At 55.9% G+C, this 20,192-nt stretch overlaps 1 protein-coding gene across 6 annotated transcripts in view; it reads right to left on the bottom strand.

Moving 5' to 3' along the window:
* Positions 1-7,552: 7,552 nt before the first annotated feature.
* Positions 7,553-20,192, bottom strand: part of mast2 (microtubule associated serine/threonine kinase 2) — a 91,927-nt gene continuing 79,287 nt past the window's right edge. For all 6 annotated transcript variants that reach the window (XM_066692432.1, XM_066692434.1, XM_066692433.1 and 3 more), the window contains 21 exons: positions 19,175-19,250; positions 18,838-19,047; positions 16,970-17,071; positions 16,363-16,495; positions 16,037-16,104; positions 15,838-15,923; positions 15,344-15,552; positions 15,115-15,253; positions 14,849-14,981; positions 14,591-14,756; positions 14,371-14,472; positions 14,126-14,248; positions 13,788-13,897; positions 13,540-13,694; positions 13,142-13,455; positions 12,844-13,047; positions 12,516-12,742; positions 12,190-12,312; positions 11,849-11,985; positions 11,431-11,621; positions 7,553-11,312 (listed from right to left, as the gene is read on the bottom strand). In XM_066692432.1, coding sequence (XP_066548529.1) covers positions 9,316-11,312; positions 11,431-11,621; positions 11,849-11,985; positions 12,190-12,312; positions 12,516-12,742; positions 12,844-13,047; positions 13,142-13,455; positions 13,540-13,694; positions 13,788-13,897; positions 14,126-14,248; positions 14,371-14,472; positions 14,591-14,756; positions 14,849-14,981; positions 15,115-15,253; positions 15,344-15,552; positions 15,838-15,923; positions 16,037-16,104; positions 16,363-16,495; positions 16,970-17,071; positions 18,838-19,047; positions 19,175-19,250 — 5,005 coding nt within the window. In that variant the 3' untranslated portion in view covers positions 7,553-9,315. The remainder of the gene's footprint in view (positions 11,313-11,430; positions 11,622-11,848; positions 11,986-12,189; positions 12,313-12,515; positions 12,743-12,843; positions 13,048-13,141; positions 13,456-13,539; positions 13,695-13,787; positions 13,898-14,125; positions 14,249-14,370; positions 14,473-14,590; positions 14,757-14,848; positions 14,982-15,114; positions 15,254-15,343; positions 15,553-15,837; positions 15,924-16,036; positions 16,105-16,362; positions 16,496-16,969; positions 17,072-18,837; positions 19,048-19,174; positions 19,251-20,192) is intronic.

The following is a 20,192-nucleotide window of genomic DNA, read 5'->3' as shown; positions in this document are numbered from 1 at the left end:
GTGATATAATCGCGCGTGTCCAGGCTTATAGGGAAAGTGGGCCAATCATTAATTAACTCTCTATCTTAATTTGCTTCCACGTCCTAAGTTTCCACGGGCTTATATTGGCGTCTGCTGCTCTTAGATACGGGAGAGAAGAAAAGAGTCTGCTTTTGCTGAACGCATTTTGATGAAATAGGCCCGAGAGTTTCCCCCGTTCTAGAACTTATTGCTAATTCTTTCGGTTACATCGCATTCTAATTAGGGAGCAATTGTTTGGAAACGTACAGTGCAATTAAAGAATCGTTAGAGTGTCATTTTTCAGTCATAACAGGGGGATCTAAATGTCTTCATTTAATCATGTATTAATCCACTGGGTGTTATTCGCCGAATTTCATTTAACGTTAATTAATCCATTTAAAAAATATGGCACAACAATGAGATGTGGAGGAAATGGGTTTGTAGCAGCAGGCGCCGCTCTACCACAGAGCTCCGCTGTAATAAACAGGCAGCTCCCCCTGTGGATTAAAACCGTTGCCTCACGGGGCCTCAACACGCGGATCTCAATCACAGCGATCCAGGTTTTTATCCGAACCTCTATCAATGCTACCTCTCCCCCTCACAAGATAGTCCACGACTTTTTTATTATGATGTATTAATTAGTATTATTAAAGCAGTCAAACGACCCTTGATCCACACGGGTTCAAATCCAAATCGAGAGCTCTGCGACCGATAGCCAATAACGCACAGAAGGGTCATCTCTACAAAGTGGTTTGGGTTTCCTTTCTAATAACTGTAATTGATTAATTGGCCCCCATTCCTCTGGCTGAAACAGGTGAATCATTTCTACGGCCAGATCGTGCCATAGATCCTCAATTTATACAAAACTGTCCACTTCCAATTATGCTTAATTGCGCCATCATACAAAAACATCTCCATCTTAAAGAGCCGCTACAGCCCCGTCTCCCGCTGCCCCATCAAAGCTGCTTTAATTTCTCTTTCATCCGTCACTTCTCTCGTCTTTCTTTCTTCCCGTTCTTTGTTAGAGAGAAATTGCCACAATCCCACCACAGCGGCAGTGAAGAATGAGATTGAATGTTCGTGTAATCTGTCAGAAATTAACTAATATTCCTATAAACTCAAAGGGTCTCAGAGAAACATCATTAGCACCCTGTCGTTTTTTTATCAGCTCTCTGGGATGTCTTTTCTGAACTTCTTGCAGATTTTTTTTTTTTTTTTTTAATTCCGAGCTCAGTTTTCCAGGAATTGATCGCCTTCGCCAGCCTGGCCTGCTTATTAAATCTCCAGGACCAGGTTACGGTCTCCCAACATCACAGCAAAACAGAGTCCCCTTCCAAACAGAAAGGACATGTAGTTATAAGAATAATATTAATAACATGTAATTCTGAACAAAAACGACTCAAAATCATCATAATAATAAGAATAGCAATAACGACAACAGCATCATAAAAACATTATTCTCATTATATGAATTAGATGTAACGCATCTTGCACAGGCTGACATTAGCAAGGTCATTAGCTTCGAGGTGAGACACAAATGTATGCAAATTGTGAATTTCTAATCTATTGTAGTGAGTTGCGTTCGCGTTGGGGAGGATCTGTGATCAAACACCGCCCTCTAGTGGCCCCTGCCTGTCATTTATCTGCCATTCCAGGGGCCGTGCGGATCTCGGCGCGATGGACGATGCCCGGCCTGCGATTATTCCTCCTCTGGGGATTAGTTTATCCAGCGCATCGGGTGTGAGTCGCGGTGTCTTGAGTGCGCCCCGTCCAGCGGCTTCACGTGGAGGAGAAAACGCCGGCCCTTGATGTTGAGTGATTGAAGGGTTTGCGGGGGGGCTTGCCAGAAGGCGACGCACAGGCAGCGAAGGCCGGGGCTGATCATTGGTAAAGAGCAGAGAGAGAGAGAGAGAGAAGCCCCACAGAAGTGGTAAATAGAGCTAAATTGGACACCCCAGGCGGGAGAAATTCTAGGAAACTCTCCGACGTCCCTTGACCCCGTCTTTGCCCGGCCTTCGCACAGTGAAGAAGGGAAGCCAGGTTTGAGCTGCTCTTGTGAGCGGGGGGGCCCTGTGGGACGCTGCAGTCTGTCGTGGGGGGGGGGGGGGGGCGTGCCTGGCAGGGCAGAGCGTCTCGCTGACGGCTCCTTCATCTCCGCTGACGCGCCCATCCGTCAGGGCGACAGTGATGGAGGCCCGTCCACGGCCGTCTCTGCTGGAGAACAAGGGAGACGGCGCAGCCCGGCGGCCCCCACATCCGTCTTCATTAAGCCCCCCCCGCCCCCCTGCCCCCCGGCAGCCCCCAATGTGCAAACACCGCAGTGCCGTGCCGAGGAGGGGGGGGCATCCGTCTAGAGAGATCAGAGGGCAAGCGCAGTCAAGAATAAAACAATGGTTTTCAGAGTGAGATTCCTGCTCTTCCTCCTCTCCCCCCCCCAGAACAAATGAACCCCCACCTGCTCTAGTTATTCTAGCAGCCGCAGCTCGACGGCCCCGTCTCACCGTCCTGGACAGATACCAGACCACGTCCCGGTAATCCGCAATCCTGCAACCGGACAGCAGCCGGCGGAATAATCCCGCCTGGGTGAGTCCAGCCCTGCCCCCCCGTGATGCTGCCCCCCGCCTCACCACGAGCTGCACTCGTTCAGTGTCCGTGACCCGGCAGCTCGGCACACGTCCCGTCCGCCCGGCGCCGCCACAGAGTGAAGGGAACCTGCGGGAATCTAACTGGCAAGTGCAGTCGATCCAGAACTCCGACTCGCACGTGTCAGCACAGCTGGGACCGCATTTCCTCGCTCACGCGTTTCAGATCGCGTCCGATTCTCTCCCGAAGAACCGTCCAGCGGCCGCCTCGCTACCGGACTGATGGAAAAGTCAGAGACCCCAAACAGCGCAACGCCACGGTCACGGGCCGAGGACTGGGGGCTATCGGGGGGTCTTGGATGGGATTTAACCACTCTGTTTTTTGATGAAAGCGCATCTTTTGTTTGATGGCAGCTGGTGGGAAAATTCACTCCTGTCTCTCTCCCTCTCCGTCTCTCTCTGTCTCGGTTAAAAGCAGCAAAGGAGAGAGCACAGAAATCTGCCACTCTCAGTAGCATGCCCCCCCCCCCCCCCCCCATCTCTTTCCAAATCCATTTGCCCCCGTCCTCCCATCAGCCCCTCTCTCAACTGTCAGGAATCCTATTTTCTCCCGGCTGCCCTGGCACTCCTCTGCCGGCACATGGCACTTGGGGAGAAAATTAATTTGCCCTGTAATGTGGAGGAGTGTCAGGAAGAAGCAGAAAGCTTCGATGTGGGCAATTCATCACCACGGGCCTCGCTGTCAGGGCGAGTGCCGCTCAGGGGGGTCCCTGGGGGCCAGGGCCTCAACACAGAGCCAGGGCTGGGAAGACTGCCGGGACAGGAATGTCTGTCCCACTGTCCGAGGAAGGGGAGTAACAGAGTAAAAAGGTCTGCAGATTTAGGACACCACTCAGTGATGGGCTGTTGAGGATTTATCAATCGGTCGAATTGTTCGGTAGTTGCGTCTGGGCTCCACACTTCAGGAAAGATATCGCTGCTCTAGAGGCAGTTCAGAGGAGAGCAACCAGACTTATTCCAGGTCTGAAGGGAATGTCCTACTGAGAGACTGAGGACCTGAACCTTTTCACCCTGGAACAGAGGAGACTACGTGGGGACTTGATTCAAGTCTTCAAAATCATGAAAGGCATCGCCCACATCAAACCAGAGGAGCTTTTCCAGATCAGCAGGGACACACGCACCCGGGGACACAGATGGAAATAGGGCTTCAAGGCATTCAAGACAGAAAACAGGAGACACTTCTTCACACAGAGAGGCGTCACAATCTGAACAAACTCCCCAGCGATGTGGCTGAAGAGACCATTTGGGAACATTCAAAAACAGACTGGATAGGATCCTTGATCACTTAGTTATTAATGGACACCAAACGAGCACGATGGGGCGAATGGTCTCCTCTCGATTGGACACTATGTTCTCCTCACTCTCCTGGAGAAACACATTCAGGGGGCGGCACGATCACCAGCTACGCATCCCTCGAAACAGCCTCTTGGGCCGATTAGGACGCATCATCTCAGAAGCACCGCGTGAGACACGGACGAGGCTGTTTCCCCAGATTGCTTCTCCGCCTGCAGATCAATCACTGTAAAACCACCTGATTTATCGGTTCGGCATCCTGTGCTCAGCTGGGTGTGAGTTAATTGACAAACAGGGCTTCGCATTTATTATCAACCGCCGTTCGCTGTCTGATATCGAACATGTAAAACACGAGGGGAGCTCAAATTAATTGTGGCTCCGTCTCCTGAGGATAAACAGAAGAAAAGATGACAGAATCTGCTTGAAGACGTCAAACTTGTGTTTTTCCTCTACAGGTGCGTTTCTGTTTTGCGGGACATGCTGTCAACGGAACGGGCGCACGCAGGGACGACGCGTGTCTGACGAGAGAATCAATTAGAAAAACGAATCTATCTAGTTCAGATCTCTCATTTACACATTTCACATTTTTACAGGATCTTTCTTCACGGCTTGAGAACCCAGGAGCAGCTTTTTGGTCAGGAAGGTTGAGGAAAAGCGGCTTTTCAGTCCTGGGAATGCACACAGCCCTGCCTTATTATAATGAGCAGCTGTGAGCAAGAGTGGACCCGACTGGGAGCAAAACACCAAGCATAAAAACCAGCCCAAACCCACCCTGGACAATTCTGCTATTCTTGCAGGTCAAATGAAGGAAATATGACTTAATGTCTATTGATACAAAACAGTCCAAAATGTGACTCACCTCCCCTACAGGGACGACATAAATGAGACTCACCAGTTTTTTTTGGGGGGATGGGTTGTTGTTTTACATAAAAAAAACTTTATTATTTATAAGGAAGGCTTAACAACAACATGCATTTACACGACAGTTAAAAAATAAAAAGATATTGCACTGATTCAATCTAATCATGTCTCACAACCCTACAGCCTCCACCTCATCGCACTGCAACTGCAGCCCCCCCACCTCTCACAGAAGAGAAAAACCACCCCCACAACAAAATAAAATCTCCACAGTTCCCCCCGCGCTCCTATACATTCACACCGCCCCCCCAGCCTGCCAGGTCGGTCCCGAGGCTCCGGCTCCTACACAGAGACACCCAACACTGCTAACACTGCGCACACACGGCTTATATACAATAAATATGTTTTTGTTTGTTTATTCTTTTAAAATTCTAAACACATGGATGTTAAAAACACACAGGCGTGGTCTAGGCATGTACAGGTGTGTGGTGTCGGGGGGGCTGGCGGAGAACACGCACACGGGAAGTGGAGGGGTGGGAGACCAGCCGGGAACGAGAGGTCTGTTCTCCGGCCTCGGTCCAGACTGAGGACTGTGGATCTGAGGTCGGGCCAGAGAAGAAGCGGATGGAGGCTGGGGGGTGCCAGAGACCCTCCCACACACCAGGGGGCAGCGTACAAAGTGCGTTCGCCTAGAAAGCACCGTCTACACGTCACCTGCTGCAGACAACGCACTAGAAACGCCCCACGAGAGAGAGAGTGTCCTGAAGGGGGGAAACAACATGAGGGGTGAGGATTTAATCATCTCAAGAAACTTTTAATTTATTTGTCTTGTTTTAAAAGCAGGCTGTGGCCATGAGAAACTGCGGTTTACGCTGAAAAGAAAAAAAAGTGTGTGTGTGTGTGTGTGTTTCTACAGGGGGAACTACATGACTGTGTTCCATGTTCTCAGATTGGTTGAACCTCATGCATCTCAAATATCCATTATTAATTTTTTTAAGAGTCTAATAGAGACCAATAGGCCAGTGGTCAGTGAGTTCTGAGCCGAACCACCGCTCCGGTTCATAGATTCATCTTCTAATTACGAGCAGACGAATCCAGGAGTCGATATGATGAATCCACGCAACGACGGTGCACAGTGAGTTTTGACCGCTTAGCATAACCCTCCTGGATGTCATGTCACACCTCCGGCTACGTAACAAATCACTGGCAGGGAGTCAGATCTGTAAATTCATCTCACGGTTCATACGAAACCGCTTTATTTTGTTATTCTCGCTCTCTCTCTATGTTCGTATAAACTTTCCCACACCGGGGCTGTGCGAGTCTTTAAACCATAACCACACACTCAGGGAGTCCAGAGTTAATTCCAGAGAGAAAAAATAAAAAATAGCGTGCAATTAAACCCGTGAACGCTGCAGTAACAGGAGTAAAATCTTAAAAACACTAAAAACGAAACGTGCAAGACATCGCCTAAGGAATGACTGTGAGGAATCTGACTCTGTACCCCTTTCTGGAAAAGCAGGAGAGGACAGTCTGTGCAAGGCGGTTTGCCAGCCGTCGTTTACCGTCTCGCCACCGCGGTACGGTCTGTGTGTTCCGCCCCGGGGGCCGATGGTGCCGATTTCATTAACCAGGAAGAAGAGGAAAAAGTAAAACTAAAGAATGTATAACACCAACACGGGGAAGCAATTTTCTCCATCTGATTAGAGCTGCAGGCTGGCGGGGTCTGTGAATGCGAACGTGCTCGGGAAGCCGTTTCTCTCGATCCAGAGATGCTAATTAAATCAATACCGACGGCTCTGGCGGCCGGCGAGAGGAGTCTGCTTCAATTCAACACTATTTATTTAATTATTCCCTGGTTAAGATTCAAAACTGGCATCTTAAAACAATCATAAAATCGTCCTCGGGGGAAGGGAACAAAATCAAACGGGTTTACGCTGATAAATCAATGAATCCGAGCAGCTGCTCTCTCTCGGTTTGAGAGGGTCTCTCGGGGGTCCGGCGGTGTGGAAAAAGAAGACCGTTACGATCGTTTTAAAAAACAGATTTCAGTTTAACTTGGCTTTGTTTATTGCTTTATTCCTTCTCCTGTTTTTGCAAATTGTAATATAAAAAATATGATTCAATGATCAGTGAGAACTTCCTCGACTTTTAAAAGGAATAAAGTATTTCTGGGAAGTAAAACGAACCGCTTCAGTTTCCCGCTCGGGATGCCGCTGACGTTCAGAACCACGTTCCTCCTTTGATCCATTCAACTGCAGTTATATTTCCGTGCTGTTATAACCGGGTCAGGTGTCTGTATCCCCTCTCCCCCCCATCTCTCTCTTCGCTCTGGCACAATCTGCCTTTCATTTAGATAAGCAGGATGTGACCAACCGACCCGTTCGGCCCGTCTCTCCCTGCCCTGGGCTCAGATAACGACAACGGAGAGGTGCCCAGTGTATTGTGGGAGTTTCCTCTCAGTCTCACAGAGCTGCGTATCAACTGATCGCCACACACTAAAGCTGGGCATCCGCGACTCAACCGGAAGTCTAAAACGGGCCGAACCATCCCTCTATTTCCATCCTTACAGAGGTGCCAAACCCCAGGGGGCCGCCAGTGAGATCAGGACTCTTATCTTAAAAAGTGTTTCACAGGACTGGGTGGCCAGTGCCGGGTTTGGCCTCGTAGTGGTCGGGGACTCGAGCTTTGGAGGGAGGAGTCTCACAGGGACCCGTGTTTGGACCGGGGCTAGCGATGAACACAACGCAGGGAGTCAAGAGTGTTTTTGGAGAAAGTTTACTTCACAGCCAGAAGGGATTTGGAGTACAGGGATTGCGAATGCCTTCCCGATTGGAGGGTTCAGTTTGCGAGTCTCCAGCCATCAACCCTCCCAACATCACACACCGGCACACCGACAAGCAACGGGGGGGAGAAGATACCCTGAAACACACGTGCGTCCGGTGCGACGCACTCGACACTCACAACGCGGGTCTCTCTCGATCGACAGGGGGCGGGAAATCCACAGGGGACACACGCTCACGCACACACACGTACACAGTGAAACCTGCTAGCGACGGGAGAGAGAACAAAAGTAAACAACACACAGATACACAGCAAGTTGGTCCAGATACAAAAACACTCAAGTACACTCTGAAACGGATCTGAAACAAACAGTGGCAAACGGGAGAGCAGGGCTAGAAATAAAGAAAACGTATTTCAATGTGATATCCCCGCCCTTCAACTAACAGAGTATATCGACGGGATTGTAGACCGTAAACAAACGAAGTGGCTCATGTTTGCAAAACGACAAGTACAAATCATCGCTGTTTTTGGCTACTTATTTCAGTACAAACTTTTTTTTTTTTTATTATTATTATTTTTCACAAAAACGTTCATATATTTATATATAATCGTACAAATATCAACATCTCAAAACGGCGAATGTTTGCGGAGTGGATACGATAATGACCGAGCACTTCTCAATAGATCCCCCTAAGCACTGATGTGTAGTTTTGAACCCACGAGAGCCGGCACTGGGACCCCGCAGTCGAGCCGCATGAAGCCGGGTCTAGCTCCCTCGGAGGAAACATGGGTCTCTCACAGCCACGTGAGGCAGGACAAGACTTTGAGCAGCACACTACTCCTACTACAACACTCAAAACACACACATATATAGATACACACACTTAACTATGACAGGAGTGCCAATGAAACGGTAACGGACATCTTGGCAAGCGAAGACGGTGCCATGCGGCCATCGCGGAGAGCTGGCGTGGTTCTGGGCGGTGAGCGAGTCGATGCGGGCGGTTTCAGTCGGTCTAGAGAACTACAGGAGTTTCTGCGGAGAGTTTTTTCTCCTCTTCGTCTAATGAAATGCACGATGGAGCCACTCGACACGAGGCGGGAAACTCAGTCTGTTTTCCTGCGTGCGTGTGGTGCCGTGTGAACAAGTGGCAATACAGGCTTTGTTTTTTTATTATTTACTTAAATGTAATTTATACAAATTGCTAAGCATACGCTACTTTTATTGCTGAAATACATCAATTTAACCGTACGTTTCTCTCGGGGGGGAAAAACACATGCGGGCGGGAGCGAGATATTGAGTTCGTTAAGGCACAACCTGCTCCATTGCCTGGAGGACAGATGCGGGCTCAGACAGTCTCCCAGCGCAGAGACACGGCAAAATCAAGGTGTGTGCGTGCGTGTGTGTGAGAAGCCCACTCTCTCGGCACAGACCAGATCAGTCACACGGTTTATTTCTAGCCCTGCCGGTTACGGAGAGAAGCGCCGAGGTCACTCGCTCTCCTGGAAAAAAAAACAACAAAAAAAACAACAAAAACATATGCAGCGGTATGGAACTGAGGAGTGTGTCTGAAGTCACACAGACGTGTTTACAGCTGAACATCGGTTCTCTCAGAATTAGTGTTCCATAAAGTTATTGTTTTTTTTTCCCAGCATGCAGTCTGTCAGATCAGCGTCTCTCTATTTCTGTTCAGTCTGTTTCCCAATAGGCTCTCGGTCTCGGCACGCCGCTGTGACGCCGCTACGTCTTTCTGAACGCTTTGTCCTGCGGCGGCGCCGGTGCTCTCTGGGGCAACTGCGCGTCCGGTTTCCTCTTCTGCTCTGCCGCCTGCAGGGGGCGGCCCGGCAGCGGGGGCTCATCCCTGTGCCGGGCACCCTCCTGTTGGCACGGGGGGGCTACCGCTGGGGGCTGGGCGCAGTCTTTGGCAGCGGCGGTTCTCCTCCTGTCCTCCGGGAGCTCGGGGGTCTTCACCTGGGGAGCGGGTACATCAGTGCTAAAGGGCGGTTGGCGGGGAGGGGACGGCCGAGACGGCGGGGGGCCGGGGAGCTGCCGCGAGGGGGCGGCGGTTTTAAGTGTGTCAGGCCGGCCCATCTCCTTCTTCGCTTGGCCCGGCTCCTTGCTCCGGGGCTGCTGGCTGCTGTCCTCCGGCCGCAGGTCCTTGGCCTTCTCGAAAGCCTCCTTCGCCCCGGGGATGCTCAGCTTCACCGGCCCCAGCACGCTCTTGGCCACCGTGGCAAGCTGGGACACCAGCTGCGGGACCTTGTCCACTCCGCTCTCGGTGGGGGGGGTGGCAGTGGCGGCATTCAGAGCCTGTCTCCTGTTGTCGGCCTCCTTCTGCTCCTTGCTGGTGCCCCCCGAGGGAATGTCAGCCGTGGGGGCGCCAGGCTTGGGCTCCGGGGCGCTGCCGCTCTTCAGGGCTCGGTCTGCACTCCGGGGCTCTGGGAGCAGCTTCGCCGGGCTCTTCCAGTCCTTCACGCCGGGAGCCACGGTGCTGCTGACTGGGGCCGACTTCTGGAACGAGTCCTTGCTGACCGACGTGAAGGCGCTGCCGGGGGTGGAGAAGGTGTCGGGCAGACTGCCCTGGGCGCCCTGGAGGACCGGCATTGGCACAGGAGTGGAGCGGCTCTCGAGGGCCCCGGCTCTCACTGGGGCAACGACGGCATCTGTATGATCTGAAGCTTTGGGACCCTCTGGGGCCGGCGCTTTGACCGGACAGGATTTCTGTTCTGCCGTGCTCACCATGACCCGCCGGGGATCCGGCTTGGTGGTCTGCGGGGGGATGGATCTGTGTGCCTGCTGCAGCAGCTGTGGCGGCGCTGGGGGGGAGCAGGACAGGGAGGAGCCGGGGCTGCCTCGGGGGCCCAGGCCGGGGGGGAGGAAGGCGTCGTCGTCATTGGCGGAGCTCTTCCGGCCACCGTCGCCCCAGCCGCCCACCCGCCTGCCATCCTGGCTGTCCTCCGAGCCCTCGTCCGTCTCGTCCTCCGAGGAGTCCACCTCGTGGATGGCATCCTGCTTCTGCAGGGACTCCCGCCTCTCTGCACGGTCCTGCCGGATTGCCGACAGCTTGTCCTTCAGCTTGCTCTTGCCGGAGCCCAGCCCCACGTCGGGGGTCTCCTGGCGGCCCAGCTTGCGGGAGGAGTGCTTCTGCAGGGAGCCCTTCTCGGCGGGGGACGCCCGGCTGCTCAGCGGGGTCTCGCCGGCCGACTCCTGCAGGCTCTGCAGGCTGGGGTCGCGCTGCATCATCTCCTTCTTGAACTCGGCGTGCGAGATGTCCAGGCTGTGCTTGCGCGCCGAGGTGGGCAGCTTCTTGTCGGCCACGGTGGCCGGGGAGGGCGAGGAGGACAGGGAGGCCGCCAGCTTCTCGGCCGACTGCACTCGCTTCAGCAGCGGGGAGCGGGGGGGCTCCGCACTCTTGGGCCGCGAGATCTGCCGCACCAGTGGGGGGGAGGAGTGCAGCTTGACGGGGAAGGACTGCGAGACCCCCGAGCCGCCCAGGGAGTGGCCGGGCAGGGGGGACGGGGAACGCTGCGGGGAGGTGGACTGGGGCGTCGGCGAGGGGGTCCGGGCCAGCGGGGACAAGGGGATGTTGCCGGCGGACTTGCGTCGAGGGGAGCGGTACTGTCGCTGCAGCTTGGGCGCCAGGCCGTGCAGGGAGCTGGGCCGGATGTGCCCCGAGCTGGCCGGGGAGTTGGGCGTGCTGGAGCTGGGGGAGCTGCTCTGGGACGAGTTGCCCCCCACTGAGGAGAGAAAAGGAAGAAAACAGAGATGAGTTGACCAGCAGAGGCAGCCGCAACTAGAGGTCTCTGAAACACTGACCACCCGTGCAGAAGGGACAGACAGACGGGCGGGCCGTACCGGAGTGTGCCGAGTCGGGAGTGGAGCGGTACCCCTGTGTGGGGGAGCGGGGGGACAGGTTGTGGGTGGGGGACCCCGGGACGCTCTCCCCAGAGGACAGCGAGCGGTTCAGAGAGGACAGGCTGCGGCTCGTGTGCAGGAGGGAGGCCTGCTTCGTGATCTTCCTGAACAGGGAGCTGCGCTTCTTAGAGCTGGACAGACAGAGAGACACAGACAGACATCACAGGAAGAATCGGCACAACGATCCTCAGCACACCCGTTCACTTAACCGTTAACTGAATGCATAATTGGAGAATTTCGGCAACGTTGTGTAAGCTGAGTGTAACTCAGTCAATGAGTTCAATTAAGATCTCGACGTAGCGACCGAGAGCCTGTTTGGCCCCCGGGACCGCGGTGCAGTCGCACGGCCCGGCCTCACCTCTCCTGGCCCTCCTTGGTCTTGGTCTTCTTGTTCCGGCGGGCCATCTTGGACTTGTAGCTGGCCTTGCGGGCCGGGCCGATCTTGATGGACGTGTTCTCGAAGGGGGTGGCGCAGATGGAGACCTTGTTCCCGCTCTGGCAGAGACAGGGGGAGGGATGAGAGAGTCAAGACTTGGTTAACCAGAACAAGTTGCCGTAGCCTAACATCACCGCCCTCACCCTGCGGTCCTACGGCAGTCACCGGACCGGGGTTTGGGAAGAGGGGCGACTCGAATCATTCCGGCTCCTGACAGCCGGACCTGCCCTGCCGTTTGGTCAGTCCTGTGGTCACATCTCTACCTTGAGGATGAGCTCCACCACCTCGGTGTGCACCAGGCCGTGGACCGGTTCGCCGTTGACGCGGGTGATCAGGTCTCCCTCCCGCAGCCCCGCATCGTGCGCCGGGCCGCCCTCCTCCACGTGCTGGCCATCCCAACGGAGGGAGAGAGGGATGAAAAGGCGGGGAAGAGAGAAAGAGAAAGAAAAAGGGAAGATTTTTAATTCCGATGCTTGGTTGGAACATCTTCTCTGGTCGCTGCTGGGTGCCGGTGAACACCAATCGGGCCCTGCAGTAGCGAACCCCACCGTGTGGCGGCGCTGTGAGCTCGGCGGACGGACCGACTCACCCAGACCATGTGATGCACGGAGTAGACGTCCGAGTCGCCCATGTAGACCCGGATGGCCCTCAGGGTGAAGCCGTACTTCTTGCCGGAACGGTGGATCACGATGGCGGGCTTGACGCCGCTGACGGCCGGGGACAGGTCGCGGCTGGGCGAGGAGTCCCGGGACGAGGGGTTGGAGGACAGCGAGTGCGGGGACATGGGGCTGGCCAGGGGGGAGCTGGCGTGGTGGTCTGCGGAGAGGGAGAGAGGGAACAGACGGGTGAGACTCGCACCGGGCCGGGGGAGAGGAGGGCCGCAGTGTCGGGACCCGAGGACAAGCCGGAACACCGACCTGAGGGGATCATGAGGGACAGCGTGGTGGCCGAGGCCGACTTGATGACCTTGTTGAGCGGCCGGGCGGTGTGTTTGTCCAGCGAGTCACCGGACAGCAGGCGGTGACGGGCGCGCCGGGCTGCCAGGTCACTGATAGCCCTGGTGCCGTCTGGGCCGTCGGAGCTGTTACACCGAGATCGCTCTGACACGTCACCCGAGCTGCCTGTGGGGGGGGGGGGATACACGACACCCGTTAACACAACTTTCAGGTCTGTGTCAGGCTGTGTTTGTAAGGGCCACACCGGGGCGGAACTCACGGGTCAGCGCGGCGCGGTTGGGCTGGCTGGCGGCGGAGCCGGGCGTGGTGGGCGATTCGTCCAGGCGCAGCTCCCTCTCCACAGGCTGCTCAGGGATGGACAGGGGCAGCTCGTCCCCCCGAGGGGCCCCGCGGCTCTGTGCGGAGGCCGGCGGGGGGGGTGCGGGGCCCTTCCTGACCCCCTCATCCTCGGCGGAGATGGCGAAGCGTGGCATCTCGATGATGGCGGAGCAGCAGCGCCGGCGAACCGTCAGGGGGGGGCTGGAGTCGCTCTCCGTGTGCGAGGACTCGGACACCGACAGGCGTTTCCGCAGGCTGCCGCACAAACACACAGGTCACACACAAAACGGTCACACAGGTCTCACACAAAGAGCGATTAAAGGGATGCCGGTGACGTACATTTCGGGGGAGCCGACCATCCAGCTGCGGTCGCGGGACTTCAGTCCACTCAGACTGTCCATCCTGTCTCCGCCCTCCTCGCTCAGGCTGCGCTTCGTGGGCGGGGGGGTCTTCTTCTCCTCGTGCAGAGAGAGGCGCTCCATGCTGCTGTACACCTGCGGCACAACACGATAACACGGTCCGTCACACACAGGCGTCTAAAACTCTAATTTAGTCCGTCCATCTCTCTGTCTGGCGCTCAGCCTCACCTTGCTGAAGCGCGGGGAGCAGGAGGAGAACTGGCGAATCTCCACGTGTTCGTCATCGTTCGTGTCCTCCTCCTCCTCCGAGTCCAAGTGATGGTACCGGTCTGAGCGAGCTGAGAGAGAGAGAGATGTAAAGTAAATATCCCCAAAAACATTGTGCAGTTTTACTGTCAAACAGTCGAGAGCAGAGAGAGACAGTGTCCAGGACAGTGAGAGAGACAGTGCTCAGCTCAGGCAGTGTCCAGGACAGTGGGTTTACTGTGCAGATCAGTGCGGTACAGCAGGACACAGCGTGGGCCCTGCAGCGGATGCACTCAGCACGGCGACGGAGCGGGACTCACTGTCGAAGTAGCTGGTGTCGTCCTCGGACTCCAGCTGGGGGACGAACTCGGCCTTCTGCCTCAGCAGGCTGTTCCAGTCGAGGTCCGTGAAGAAGCGGTGCTGCTTCACCTCGAAGGCACTGCCTGCAAGACCGACATGGGGACAGAGACGCGCCAAGCGCTTGTCAGGGACTGAAATCTGAATCCGTGCCTTTTGATCGTCAGCCTCCGTCGACCCCCCCGTCCCTCCGGGCCCCGGGCCGCACCTGTGCCGAGCCGCTCCAGCGGGTTCTGATGCAGAAGTTTGCAGATCAGGTCCTGGGCCTCCGGGGGCAGCGCCTCCTCCTCTTCGGGCCAGATGATCTCGTCTGGAGACACGGGGACAGAGAGGGGATGGTGAGCAGAGAGGGGAGAGGAGCGGGACGAGACGGGGGGAAAGAGGAGGAGGAGGAGGAGGAGAGGAAGGGAGAAGAATCCAACACTGACCGCTGATGACCTGTCCGAACAGCTCCTCCGGCGTGTCTCCGAAGAATGGCGCGCAGCCCACCAGGAACTCGTACAGGATGACGCCCATGGCCCACCAGTCCACCGGCTTGCCGTAGCCCTGGCGCAGGATCACCTCCGGGGCGATGTACTCCGGCGTGCCGCACACCTGCCGATCGACAGCACACCGTGACTGACGGGACGAGTACAACCACAGAGAGGCAGAGGCTCCGGCAAAGACGTGGCCCTCGCTGGCCCTACCTGCTTGTCCAGGAACTCGCGGGTGTCCTTCTCGATGTGGCCCTCGTACAGGTTGGTGGTGAGGCTCATCAGCCCGATCTTGGAGAGGCCGAAGTCCGTCAGCTTGATGTGGCCCATGGAGGTGATCAGCAAGCTGCCGGGAGAGGTGAACAGTCAGAACCGGGTGGCGTGGCACACGGGGGGCCCTTGATCGGGGGCCCCAGACCTGTGGGCAAACATCTAAAACCAGCAGTACAGGCGTGCACTCCGGCCCCGCCCTGCCTTACTTGTCGGGCTTGAGGTCGCGGTGCACGATGCCGTAGTTGTGCAGGTACTCCAGCGCCAGCACCGTCTCGGCGAAGTACAACCGGGCCATGTCCACTGGCAGGGCCCCGATGTTCTTCAGCAGCGTGGCGCAGTCGCCGCCTGGCAAAAGACACACAACAGTAAGACCATTTTCAACGGGCGCCGCTAAAGACGACCTGGTGGCGTGAAGGAGCGCCGATCGGTGCCCACCTTCCACGTACTCCATGACCATGCATAGGTGGCGCTTGGTCTCGAAGGAGCAGAACATGCTGACCACGAAGGGGTTCTCGGCGAAGGTCAGGATGTCGCGCTCCACGAAGGCCTGCTGGATCTGGTTGCGCAGGATGAGGTTCTGCTTGTTGATCTTCTTCATGGCGAAGCGCTGCCGGGTCTCCTTGTGCCGGACCAGGAACACCGCGCTGTGGGGGGGGGGGGGGGCAGGTCAGTGCGTTGGCACACTCCGTCACTGACGACCGGCCGAGCAGCTTTAGAGACGTTTTCAAGACCGGCGTTTCTGCGTGTGTGAGCGTGTGTGAGCGTGCGAGTGAGCGTGTGTGCATGTATGTGTGTATGAGCGTGTCTGCGTGCGTGTGTGTGAGCTTGCGAGTGAGAGTGTCTGCGTGTGTGTGTGTGTGAGCGTGTCTGTGTGAGCACAGTGCAGTGTGACTCGGGGGGCCCCGCTCGGGGGTCTCGGAGACGCTCACCCGTATGCTCCGTTGCTGATGAGCTTGATGTTCTCGAAGTCCTCCTCTCGAGGCGCCTTCTTGGTCTGGACCGTAGCGCCACGGCCCTGCAACCCAAAACACCCTGTGAGCCGGCGACGCCTTCCACACCCCCCGCCCCGGGGACACGCGCTTTTCGGTTATTTTTGTATTCAGAAGAGAAGAATGTCTCTATACTCACGTCCACCGAGTCGTCCGTCTCCGGCGTGTCCGGGTTGCCGCTGTCGTAGCTGCTCAGCTGGGCCATTTCTGCACAGGTGTGGGAGAGAGAAGGCGTGTGTGAGCAAGCGAGGGAGCGAGGGAGCGAGGGAGGGAGTGTGTGCGTCTATATTGAGGGTCCTGTAACCCACCGGTCATCTCTCCACCTAAAGACCCTCGCCACAGCATCTGAAGGGCTGCACTTTAACCTTCAGGGCAGTCCACAGTGAGGACAATTTGTCTAAATACCTGGGCCTCTAACATGTGCTTCTTATACTTAAAGAATCCTTGAGCAGATGTAACACTCACCCTCCAGGGGGTCCCGGGTGAGACCCAGCTGGCTGATGATGTAGCGCGGGATGTCACACTTGATGCCCTGGCCCTCTTTGGCATGACCTTCCGCGGCCTCGAGCAGGTGGTAGAACTCCTCGGGGTCGAACTCCTGCGCGGGGGAGGGAGGGAGAGGGAGAGAGAGAGAGAGAGAGGGAGGGGAAGATAGAGGCATGTTCAGAACACATTCTCCCCTGTCATCACTCACACCTGCGTCTCCCGAGTGAGAGGCAGGCAGTAAAACCACGAAGCACCGCATCAATCTCGCCGGGAGTCCCTGTTGGCAGCAATATGGTTCTGGAACACATGGGCTGTTTTTATAGTTTTTTCCAAACCATGCCTAATTTAATATTGTCATTCCTGTCATCATTCACTCGCCGGCTCTGGATAGGTCCACTCTTGGCTCGGCTCTGCTCTGGCATCCCCGCTGTGCCCCCCACATCCCCGGCACCGCGACAGCATGCCTGAGGGGGGTGCCAACGGCTTCACAGGGAATAATAAAACTAAAAAAGTCCATTCGGTTTGCTCTGATTAAGGAGCCACTCTGGGACACAGCGGAGGAGAAAGCGGAGGAGCCATTTCTTACCAGACACTCGAGCAGGCGTGCCGGCCTGGCGATGACGATCATCAGCTTCCTCACCAGCTGCATGACGAAGGCCACCTCGGCGCTCTCGGACCGCTCGTGAGCCTGAAACACGACAACAACACGCAGCGTTACCAGGGCACACGCATCCCATCCCGGCACAGTCCAGAGCCTCGATGTGGGTTCAGGACTGGCTCTGGGATGACACCCCACCTGTTTCAATAGCCGGCAGGGATGACATCATCAGCCCATGTGATCGGCTGATTAGCGGCGGTCTCTCTCGGGACCAGGACGCAAACTTAGGAAGATCCCCTCCGCCCCCCACCCTCCTCCGGGACAGCCGACACACGAGCGGAGAATATTAAGGCTGACAGGCTCAGATCAGCTCCAGCGGTTCTCGCTCTCGACAGCGCGGGCGTCCGCAGCTCCAGCCAGAGAGGGGGCAGCCCATCACGGACACGCACCACACACGGCCGAGGACACACACACACACCCACACCGAAATCAGCCGCGGTGCCGAAACTAAACGAGGTCTCAAGGCCGTCTGACATCCAGTCTCAGTCTCGAATTTGTGGACAAACGCGAATCCTCACAACTGTACTCTCACTCACAACATGCAGATACACACGTGCGTATAAACACGGGCATGCAGGCAAACATGCGCACACTTCTTAACGGCGCGTGTTGCTATTTAATTGATGTTTAAGATTATTTTATTTTTTAAAATATGCTTTAGAGTAAAAACTTCTCTGGAAAAACGCAGTCCGTCTCAGGAACGAACATCCCGTCGTTAAAAGCAAAGAGGAGAGGTCGGCAAAAACCACAAGCAAGCCGTTAAAAGGCAGAGACCTCAGCTGGGGGGCTGTCGGCTGCAGCAGTGCTCCGGCTCCGGTGCTCCGGCACGCCGCGCAGGACCTCCTCCTCCTCCAGGCGCCGCTGCCACGAGACCCTCGACATCTCACCGGCTGCTCCGTTTACCCCACGACTGCCCCCCGGTCCCGTAGCATCCTGCGCTTCGTACCGCGAAACGAGCCGAACCCGCCGCCGCTGCCGGCACAAACGCTCCAATTAGCCGCCCCCCGGTGATGATGTCACGCTCGCTCCTCGACTGCCACTGCGGGGCTTTTTGTTTTCCTCTCTGTGACTGACGCCGGCCCCGCGCTGCACTCACACACACACACACACACACACAGGAGACAGCGGTGGGATCATTTAAAGACAACCTGCCCCCGCCCCCCCCGCCCGTGCGGAGGCTCATCTGTCACCGCGAGTGCTGGGCCGTGAAATTAAAATCACCACCCCACCCCCCCCCCGGCCTCCCGGGACCGCGCTCGGGCCAATGGGAGCGATAACTTGGCTGTGAGCCCCTGGGCGCTGTAATTGAGCTAATAGAGACACACAAAGCCAGGGTTGTGACTAATAGATTTGTGACAAGTCTGAAGGAATCTGGCCCCCCTCTGTATTCCAACGGTACATCATCCATACTGGCACAAACAGATGCTCCTGTCTGTGTGTGTGTGTGTGTGTGTGTGTGTGCCTGTGTGAGTGTTTGTGTCTATGTGAGTGTCCGTGTGTGTCTGGGTGAGTGTCTGTGTGTGTCCGTCACTGTGTCTGTTTGTCTGTGTCCGTCAGTGTGTCCCTGTCTGTGTGTCTGGGTGTCTGTCAGTGTGTGTGCATGTGTGTGCGTGTCTTTGAAAACTCTGAAAAAACATTCCTTGTTGATAAGAGACACACCGGTCCAATATCTGCCACAAACACACTGTTGTAGGATTTTGCACACACGTGCCGAGTCAACGGGAGAACTGGAAACGGAGCGGCGGGTCCGAGAGACCGCACATTGGCACCCCCACACCACCCCACCCCACACTCACATCCTGCAGCAGCTTCTCCAGGTTCTCCTGCAGCTCGTAGAAGTAGCGGGACGTGATGAGGCCCTCGCGCGACTTGTCCAGGCAGTCCCGGGACAGCTCGATAACCTGGTGGTGGATGAAGCTCAGCACCCCGTCGGCCAGCGGCATGACCTTCTCCGGAGCGGAGGAGCAGATGAACTCCGCCAGCCGCTCCTCCATCTGCGCCGTGGCCTGGGGGACGGGGGACAGAGAGTTAGGAGAGGAACCGCCGAGACCGGCACCGACACAGGCACCCCCTGGGCCCCTGACTCTCGGTCCCTCGGGACAGCAGACGCCCGAAACCGGGGGTCCGACTCACCTTGGGGAAGCGCTCCTTGTACACGTGGTTCATCATGACGATCTCGTGGTCGAAGGAGATGGGTGACCGGCCGGGACTACAAGAGAGGACAGAGAGCACATACGTATATTTATTTACTTTCTTTAAAGGTCATCCCACAACTTCCTGTTTGAGTTTTGAAGCAGGACATTGGTTCTGTTTCCAGGGGATGGAGGGGGAGAGTGGGACATGTGTTATCATAAAAAAAAAAATAAGAACAAGGTGTCCAATCGAGAGGAGCCCATTCACCCCATTGTGCTTGTTTGGTGTCCATTAATAACTAAGTGATCAAGGATCCTATCCAGTCTGTTTTTGAATGTTCCCACATTGTCTCTTCAGCCACATCGCTGGGGAGTTTGTTCAGATCGTGACGCCTCTCTGTGTGAAGAAGTGTCTCCTGTTTTCTGTCTTGAATGCCTTGAAGCCCAATTTCCATTTGTGTCCCCGGGTGCGTGTGTCCCTGCTGATCTGGAAAAGCTCCTCTGGTCTGATGTGGTCGATGCCCTTCATGATTTTGAAGACTTGGATCAAGTCCCCACGTAGTCTCCTCTGTTCCAGGGTGAAAAATAAATCATTCCATTCCAAGACTAAAAAGTTGTCAAGTTGTGTAGTAACAGCTCAGATCTCCCTCTGGAGGACAGGAATTGTGCCACAAATTGGGTTTATTATTATTGCGGTTATTATTTTTAATACGTTTGCTTTTCCCTTTCATTCCCAGCGAGCGCGAAGAGTCACACAGCCGGGGGGAACGGGAGTCTCATCTCCAGGTGACCTCATGGTATTGAAATAAACACACACACGCGGCGGTGCGTGCGGTGAAGTGTGGTGGCTCTTTCCCAGATGACGTGACTCCGGTGCAACAGCAGGGTGTCGTCAGCGTAGGGGACGTGTGCAGACTCAGGGAGGGAGGGAGGGAGGGAGGGCCGGCCTGCGCAGTCTCACCAGCGCCACCCCGCTGACAGATGCTGCCGGAGTGAGTCACCGCCGGCGGGGCTGCACG

Source organism: Amia ocellicauda, chromosome 19 (genome assembly GCF_036373705.1).
Source record: "Amia ocellicauda isolate fAmiCal2 chromosome 19, fAmiCal2.hap1, whole genome shotgun sequence".
NCBI classification, from domain to species: domain Eukaryota; kingdom Metazoa; phylum Chordata; class Actinopteri; order Amiiformes; family Amiidae; genus Amia; species Amia ocellicauda.
Note: the sequence above shows the minus strand (reverse complement) of the source record. Positions and strands in the feature narration are given on the sequence as shown.